General features: G+C 37.2%; 1 protein-coding gene across 1 annotated transcript in view; it reads right to left on the reverse strand.

Moving 5' to 3' along the window:
- LOC105886536 (nuclear body protein SP140-like protein) overlaps positions 1-9,094 on the reverse strand; it is a 71,192-nt gene that overhangs the window by 36,473 nt on the left and 25,625 nt on the right. Inside the window, exons 9-10 of the mRNA XM_012802266.2 lie at positions 8,311-8,379; positions 6,719-6,802 (exon numbers count right to left, since the gene is read on the reverse strand). Of these exons, the coding sequence (XP_012657720.2) occupies positions 6,719-6,802; positions 8,311-8,379 (153 nt within the window). The remainder of the gene's footprint in view (positions 1-6,718; positions 6,803-8,310; positions 8,380-9,094) is intronic.

Genomic DNA, 9,094 nt, shown 5'->3' on the forward strand with positions numbered 1-9,094 from the left:
GTGAATCTTTCTAAATGTGGAATATAAATATCTTAACACAACAACTATGAGAATGACATGAAGGCTATGTTGGCCAACTGGATGAAAGTATTTCAAATTGTATATGGAAACAACACACTGTACCCCATGATAGTATTAATGTGCACAAACATGATTTAATAATAAAAATAAAAAAATAAAGAAAAATGGGGTTGTCTGAGATTATATGAAAGATAATTAAAATCACACTATATTTATATTGAGTTTAGTAGTTTATTTGTGGATGCAGTTTTCTCTAGTTCTTGGGACTGTGGCAGCTCCTGCAACATTTTACAAATTATGGTTGAAATCTATATCATCTATTACAACTGGTCCACTGTGGCTGGAATAGAAGGAGAGAAGAAATTAAATGGTTGTTTGCTAATTTTTCTACTCCTATTAAAAATGTCTAGTTCAATGAAACCTTTAAATAAACACAATTGATCAATATGTTGGATGATTTATAATCCATTATCTGACATTCATAAGCCACTGTGCCTTATAAGGTTTATGAGGGAAGAAAAAAAATCAATTCTTTTTGCCTTTGCCCAGTATATTCTTATGCCCAGTAATAATTGAAGCTCTCATATATTTCTAAAATGAATGCCTCTTGAGAAGTTTCTTTTCTGTTCTAACACTTCTCTGTTTAAAGCTATATCAGAGCCTGTTAGGTTACTGAGATTTGAATGCCTATTTACTTCATTTTTTTTATTTGAAGAAAAAATTTGAGGCTTTTTTATGCTTTAGACTTAAGAAAAATTTGAATGAATTATTGGTTTATTCCAGGGAAAATGAGGAAAATGGGAAACAATCAAGACTTTTTTTTACCCCTATCTCATTCCTATTTGGTAATGGGATGAAAGGGGCAGGGGAAAGGAACATTAAAATAAGTGACGTTTTCAAATGTAGAAAAAAGTAAAAGTTTGCCTTGTTTTGCTCATTTTGAAAAAAGTAAATAAAAATAACATTTAAAATTCTGCATGACCTGCAGGGTAATGGAATTTTTTCCTACCAAGTGATTGCGGATGACTTTTGGGAACTAGAAGATAATTTGCTAGCATTGTAAGGATTTTTTTCCTTAGGTCAGGCTAGCTTTTCATTCTATAGATCTGATAAATTACTTGTAAGAATTAAATAAACTTCTTTGTATCATTGTACTGCTTAGTAGTCTCTGATTCAGGTGTGTGACACTCACAGGCTATATTTTCCCTTTATTATGATTACATTGTAGGCCAGAAACATTGTTAAGGGACCACTTCATTATATAATCCAATATTGACTGCTTCAATTTCTCCTCGGCTTTGTACTCAACTTCTTGAAATAATATAAACAACTCTTAATTACTTGTGCTAATAGAAGGGTGACATAGCACAGGTAAGTTAAATCCTGGATAAATAAATGCCACAGAGTAGAGGTTTTTCTTTGGCTCTGGCCTACTGGAAGGCTTCCTGGGTCTATAGCTGGTAAGCAGGAAGGGCCAGAATGCCAGAAGATGGAGCTAAATCCCTATAGCATTCCTTCTTCTGGCCTTGCCATTGAACTTTGAAAGCTTGCCAAGGTAGCCTAAGAATTTCTTGTTTTCTGAGCTGCTTGAAAGCCAACGCCTGCAGAGATACTGATGTACTCACTGACCCTATGGCCCACAAGTCATTGAGAATAGCTTTGGTTAAAGAAGTGGTCAAAATATGGATACAGAATGTCTAGTATTAGACATCTGAGAATCTGGATTTTTATTCCTAGTTCTTTCTGTCATATGCACTTAATTAACTATATAAGCCTTTTCTCATATGGATCATCATTTTAGTTAGCAACAAATATTCTTAGTGAAGTATTTAGTCTTGGGTTTTTTGCTTGTAAAATGTCTCTGTATTCCTGAGACAGTGTACTGTATATAAAGTATTTTTGTTATCCTAACTAGTAATTTCCATTTAATTATTAAAGCTTCTACATGTGGCTCTTTTTATTGTGTACACTCATAAATTATTACTTGGGTTGTAAATATTCACAAGGACCGTGGCTACAACTTTGAAAAAATAGTCTGGAGAAAAGAAAAATACAGCTTACGTTTTCAATATTTTTCAATATTTTATCTTTTGAAAATTCCACAAATGACATGAAGAGTTTAACTTGTTTTAGAATCATATAACATTCTTTTATGCAAAATAATGATGGAATGATGGAGTTTTTTTTTGGTATGTTCTTTGATTTTGCTTTCCGTATGGAAAAGGTTAACATTAGAAGGGTTTAGTAAAGGATTTTATCATGTTATCTGTCTATGTACTATCCCATAGTCAGCATGTCATATTTTATAACTTACAGAGATGTTCTGATTAACTGTTGAATACAGCTATTCCATGGTTACTTTTAGTGTCTTTACGGTGTGTGATATATTAGTGTTTACTAATATTATAAGTTTTCAAAGGTACCTTGGAAGACTGTCTAAATGAAAATCTATCACTCAAAATGATTATGTGCTAAAATTTAACCAGCTCTGTTAAATTTTAACGGAAACCTGAAGAAGGATAAATGAAGAAAGTTTATAGTTAATGGGTTAAATTTTTGTTGTTACAATAGTAAACTTAGTCTTATAATATTTCAGAATGAAAAATCATTATATATTTGTTACCATATCTGATGATTAGTTTGTTAAAAGCAAAAGTGGTCATATGATATACTAAATGAAAACTGCTCTTTTTTTTTTTTTTGCAGTTTAGGCCAGGGCTGGGTTTGAACCTGCCACCTCTGGCATATGGGGCCTACACCCTACTCCTTTGAGCCACAGGCACCACCCAAAACTGCTCTTTTTAAACTCATGCTAAACAAATCATGTCTGTGCCATCCGGGGTTTATTGCTAATTTTTTACTGAGTATTTGGATTGAGATAAAGGGCTTGTACTATGCACTCTTTATTAATGAATAAATAGAAAACGTCAGTAACAACAACAAAAATGAAAACAGAAAAACTATACATTTTTAGTTCAAGAGTCATTAGCTGATGCGTGATGGAATCATTTGTCTTTTTAGGCTTTTCCAAGGTTGTGGCAAAGTAACGCTATTATCTACCAGTGGAAGAACATGGCTTTCATTGTTCTGCAAACAAGGGTGAAAGTCACTATATAAACCAAACACTTTAGTACTCATATGCTAATACAGTAAATGAGACACCCTATTTCTACATGATTTGTACATAAACAAGAGAGCCCATCCTTTTAAACCTGACTTTAAAATGATCTCCTGCCTCCATGCAGTTCCCAAAAGGATCAGTCCAAGCAAATGCAGAGGACAGGATTCTAGCCTGGACTCAGCCTGCTCACTGTGACAGTGTGTGCACAGTCAAGTGGGAGCTCTGATTTCAGACATTATAGATGAGCCTGAGAATTTCATACCTAAGAAAGGGTTGATTGTGTGTTGATTGTGATGGAGAAGGAGAGACTGATTTTAGGGGGAAAGATGATGTGTTCAGTTTTGGTAGTGTTGAGTTTGAAGTCTGAGAGGTCTTGGAGTCTGGGAGAGGTCCAAGTAGAGAAGGCTGGGACCTTCAGGACCTTGAGACCTTCAGGACCTTGGACAGAGGCCTCCCACTCCTTGGGGTGACTGAGTTTAGAAGTTGAGAAGACTGGGCTGAGTATAAGTGTCTTACCACAACAAATAAGTAAGTGAGGAGATGGTTATATTAATCGGTTAGATGTAAGCATTCCACATCGTCTATCAAATCAACACATTTTACCCTATAAATGCATTAATATACACAGTTATGATTTAATAAAGGAAAAAAAAAAGAAAAATAAAGACTGGGTTGGGCTGGCTGTAGATAGCTGTTTAGGAATCATTAGGTTGTGGGGGTAACTGATAGGTGTGCATGGAATGCCTGGGTGCCTTTTGTAATCTGTGTGAGCTACAGGGTCCACTTTGATGCCTGGGAACAGTGTACTCTGAAAACTCACTGCTGCTGTGAACCACACTTTGTGCCAAAGCTGCTTTTTTCCCATGATGATCTCAGACCCCGCAATTCCTCCATCTCTCTCCTCTCTTCCTTTTACACTGTCCCTCCTCTCTTCCTTTTTTTCTCTCATCTTTTAACTCTTTGTCTACATAGTTCTCGTCGTGCCCCATCATTCACATGTCTCCATTCATTACCTCTTTCACATATCTCATTCCTCTCAGGTTTCTGCTTATATCTCTGCATCTACTTTAATTATTGAGGTGATCCTCTTTCTGCCATCACTTCCCTTTTTGTTCTCTCTTCTACCTCTGTTTCTTTGTCAGTATTATCTGGATTGTTTGTCTGTTTTTTGGTCTGGTTTTATAATTTCAATCTTTGTTTTCACATGTACTTTATTTTGTTATCTACTCTCTTATTTTCTTTTCTGTTCTTTCCTTACTTTTCCTCTTTTTCTTTTTCGAGATAGCTTTTGTTGTCCAGGCTGGAGTGCAGTGGCATGATTATATCTCACTCCAGACTCAAACTCCTGGGTTCAAGCAATCCTCATGCCTCAGCCTCCCAAGTAGCTGGGACTACAGGTTTGTACACAATGTCTGTGTAATTAAAATAAATTTTTTTTTGGTAGAAATAGGATTTCATCATGTCTCCCAGGGTGACATCCATACTCAACTTCACTCACAGATTACTTTCATCATCACCAAATGCCTACTCTTTTGACACTGACCACACACCCAGCTCTGTTACCTGTGCCAGTTCTACATTGCAAGCCTGTGATCGGTCATTACTTTATTTTCATGTTTCTGGCTCAAATTCTGATTGGTATCTTGAAAATCATTGTTTTTTCTCCACAAAATTCCTTGACTACTGGCATGTTTAGATCCTATTTCATGTACAAGTACTTGAAGCTTACTCTTCCTTTGGTGATATCAGCCTGATTTTTTCCATTCTTCCTCCTTATATTATCCACTCAGTGTCTCCTCCATTCATTCAGAAGCCCAATTCTTCTTTCTGTTTGGCTTGGCTCAAACCTACTGAAAGCAGTCAGCATCTGTGTGTGTGGGATCTGTGTGTTGTGTCTGTAAATATTTCCAGTAAAAGGTAAGGAAGAGAAAGAATTTTTGCTCCATGCACATGGGAAAACAGAGATAATTAATAGCATACTTGTCTTCTCCACCACAGGCAAACAGGCTGCATCTCTTCTGACTCTTTCTGGATTCATTTGAAGGGCTTGGGATTCACAAGATATTGAAGACAATCAGGAAGTGACAAACTATTTACAGTGACCAGGGAACCAGAGAGAACACACCTCAGTGTGGTCATGCTGAAATGATTTTAGGGCTCAGATGAGCTGAGAAAAAATACACCTTCCCCAGTGACTACGCCTCAGATCCGACAGAGATGTGCTTGCCTTTCCTGTCTGGTCACTCCTCATTCTCCTCCTTCTTTCTCATTTTCTGCTCATTGTTCTGCCTTTAGGCATGTCTATCTATATCTCTGTGATTTTATGAGCTTCTCTCTCCTTGAATTTTCTTATCTCTGTGTTGCTTTTTCTTTTTTCATCATAATGCTCCTAATCTCTGTTCCCCTTTATTTCTATGTTTATCCCCTTTGGCTCCATCTTTGTAGGTATTTTATAAACCACGTAGCTGGCTTCACTCCTATTCTGCCTTTTTGAGATTTTCATATTTTCCTCTCCATCAATATTAACAAATATGGTTGAGATATCTTCATTAATATTTCAGCCAATACACACACACATACCTGTATATGTAGGTATATGCTGTTGTTAAACAAGCTTTCTTGTGTCAGGTACTGATATTGTCTCCTGTGAATATTCTGGGTTCCACATGTCACTTCTTTGGACTTTGATTCCCATGTCACAGCTGTAACCATCCTGTCTGTTAGGTACAATAGTTACCCACCAAAAGACGCTGGGTTGCTAGTCCTTCTTGTTACCTTTTGTTTTCTAACCCTCCTACATTTGCATATCAGTTTTCTCACCTCCAAACAGGGACCACAAGACTTAGCCTACATAAGCTTAAGGATTTTGCGATGACAAAATGAGATCTTATTTGCCAAAGTGCATTGAAATAACATGTTTCTGGCAAAAGCATAACAAATTCAAATATATATATATATTTGGCCGGGGCTGGGTTTGAATGTGTCACCTCCAGCATATGGGGCTGGCACCCTACCCTTTTGAGCCACAGGTGCTGCCCACAAATTCAAATATTTTAACCTGATTTTTTGTACCCCCGTGTTAACCTATTAAAAAAAAAAAAGACTATACTGAAGTTCGAGTGCGGTTGATCTGAAGTTTTTATTTCTATTTGTAAGCACATAGCAGGAGCAGTTTTCTTTCGAGGCTTGTACAATTAGAAAAGATGTTAATGTCAACCAATACGTTGCTATGAAAATGTAAGATCTTACTGTTAGTAGGCATGACAGTACGGATTAAAATAGACCATTGTTTTGCTATTTATTTCATCTGCAACTGCAACATATAATTACATATATTTAGTCCCTGAGATGCATCCTGTTAAACACGAGTTCATAATAATTTCCTGCCTTGTTTCATTTTCTAAAATGCTGAAAAGGAATTCCCAGGATTAACTGGATACAAGATAGTCAAGGTACTCAGAATAAAATGCATCTGGAATCAGTAGATTTCAATTTAAATTCCTAACATCTTACAGGCCAAGGCTTGGCATCCAAGTCCTCTCCTGTAGTCCAGGGGTTGCAACTCTAATATCATACCTGGTGCAGTCTGGGATCGTGAGCAAGTGGCTTCTTGGATGTCCTCTCCCTCGTTTGATTCTGAAGAGTCATAGTTACTGGTCACTGCACAACAGAAGAGGATTCTTAGAGGTCTCAGGTTGTGATCAAGGAAATCCCCTAATAAGAAATCTTGGAAAACCCTTTAAAATCCATAAAGTCCTGGGCTACACCCAGGCCAACCTGGTTTCTCTTCTAAGTTACCTACTTTGTAGGTTAGTGATGCTCCATTCTTGTCCTGACAAACAATTCCCTGCCAAGGGTCAACTTTGCTCTCCTGCACTGCTCTCTGTTACTTCCTACTGCTTCTCCTTGACATTCCACATATCCCTTATCTCAGCTCTTTTCCATGGAGTGAGACCTTGAAGATCTTGTGTGGAAGGTGATGAGCCTCCTCTACCCCCATCTCCCTGGTGCCTCCTTGAACTGTTTACAAGGCTGAGAAATCATCCTTTTTTGTGTTTCAGCAGTAGACACATTTGAAGACTACTTTTTAGAGCAGTGTCCTTACACTAAGATAAAATTTAGAGCATGCAACTGTCTACAAAATGAAGCAAGTTTACATTTTACTTTGAAAGATACAGTGAGCAATATATAATGAATGTATTGTTCTTAATAACATCAAGATGAGACAATATTTTTATTTGTTGTAAAGTCTTTTCCTAGTGTGTTTTACCTAAAGTGGCATGTTTCTAATTATTCTCTGGATCTAGAAAGTCAAAAGGGAAAAAAAAATCACCAATTTGTACCCTAATTTCAACTCATGCTGCAAATGGGATTGTGATAATACAACATTTTAATAATTGTTTCTATCTCTCATTTTACAAAGGAAAAAACTCAGAGTCCAGAATGTAAGTTTAGTTTTGTCTTTTTTAAAATTTCACATGAGTCTTTATAGATGGTCTTAAACATTTATGTGATTTTTTTTTTTTTTTTTATCTAGGCAAGAAGGGCCACAATATCTATCCCACTTACCCTTTAAGGTCATTGTAAAGAAAAAGATACTATTTACAAAGGTACTTTGAAAAATCATTCTATATGCCATGACTTGCTGAAGAACTCTGTCAAAAAGAATACTTCAGGTTTCAGAATACTTTATCTCAAGTCTTTATTTCTGATAACACTGGATAGTTGGATGAATTGTCTTTTGACACTATTCACAGCTTGTGCTCTGATGACAGCATGATCTTCCAATAAAGGAATATTAGCTTTCTGTTCTCTAGAGAAATCATTGCATAAATCTAACATTTCATAGGCATGGTAACTAGTACATTTTAAAAATGAACTCATCACTTTGTTAGCCAATTTCCACTATACAGTATAATCAATGTATGGTATATATATTGATTAATAAAATCTGTCAATTAATAAGCCTATACCCAAAATAAATTTATAACAGTTTTTTGTCTCCTTGAATTTCCCATGAGGGTCAAGTTAAATAAATGGAGAAAATGAAATTCTGGGAAAAACTGGATTCCTGGTACCAAATGGGCTCAGAATAAAATGCATCAGGAAATAGTAACTCCTAGTTCATATTCCCATAGCCCAAGCCTTGCTCTCCCAACCTTCCTTACCAGGTATACTTTCCATTGCTGAGTGCTTGTCCTCATCACTGGATTCTTCGGTGTCCTCACTGCTGATGTCTGTGCAAAGTAGCAAAACCCATTAAAAGTCTCAGGGTGTGACCAAGTTGTCCACACAGCAGGAAACTCCACAACAAGAGAGCACTAGAGGCTGGGCATAGTGGCTCATGTCTGTTATACCAGCACTTTGGGAAGCCTAGCCAGGAAGATGCCTTGAGGCTAGAAGTGGGTCAGCCTGGGCAAATTAGGGCATCCCTGTCTCTACAAAAATTTAAAAACTTAGGCAAGCATGGCAACTAAGGCCTTAGTCCTAGTTATTCCAGAGGGTGAGGTGGGAGGATGGTCTGAGCCCAGTAGTTTGAGGTTACAGTAAGCTAGGATCAAGGCCCTGAATTCTAGAGCTAGACCTTTCCTTGAAAAACAAACAAACCAACAGCACTAGGAAGACCTGGGAAGATGAGTAACTCAATGTCCAGGTTTAGTTCCTGAATGAACGATCTGTCCATATCCCATGCTTCTGTGTCTGCTTCTAGTAGTGGTATCTCTTATACCCCTCCTTGTCTTAACAGGTTTCTTTCTCCAGCTCCTCTTGAGAATGTCTTGGATCCAGAGTTTTTGCTTTTGCTTTCCTTTAACTTGTTCCTTATGCCTTCTTCTCTTCCTTAAGAAATAACCTCTCGGCTCGGCGCCTATAGCTCAACCGGCTAAGGCGCCAGCCACGTACACCTAAGGTGGCAGGTTCGAATCCCCAGCCCGGACCTGCCAAACAACAATG

This window comes from Otolemur garnettii, unplaced genomic scaffold, assembly GCF_000181295.1.
Source record: "Otolemur garnettii isolate 467f Iridium unplaced genomic scaffold, OtoGar3 scaffold00013, whole genome shotgun sequence".
Taxonomy (NCBI): Eukaryota; Metazoa; Chordata; class Mammalia; order Primates; family Galagidae; genus Otolemur; species Otolemur garnettii.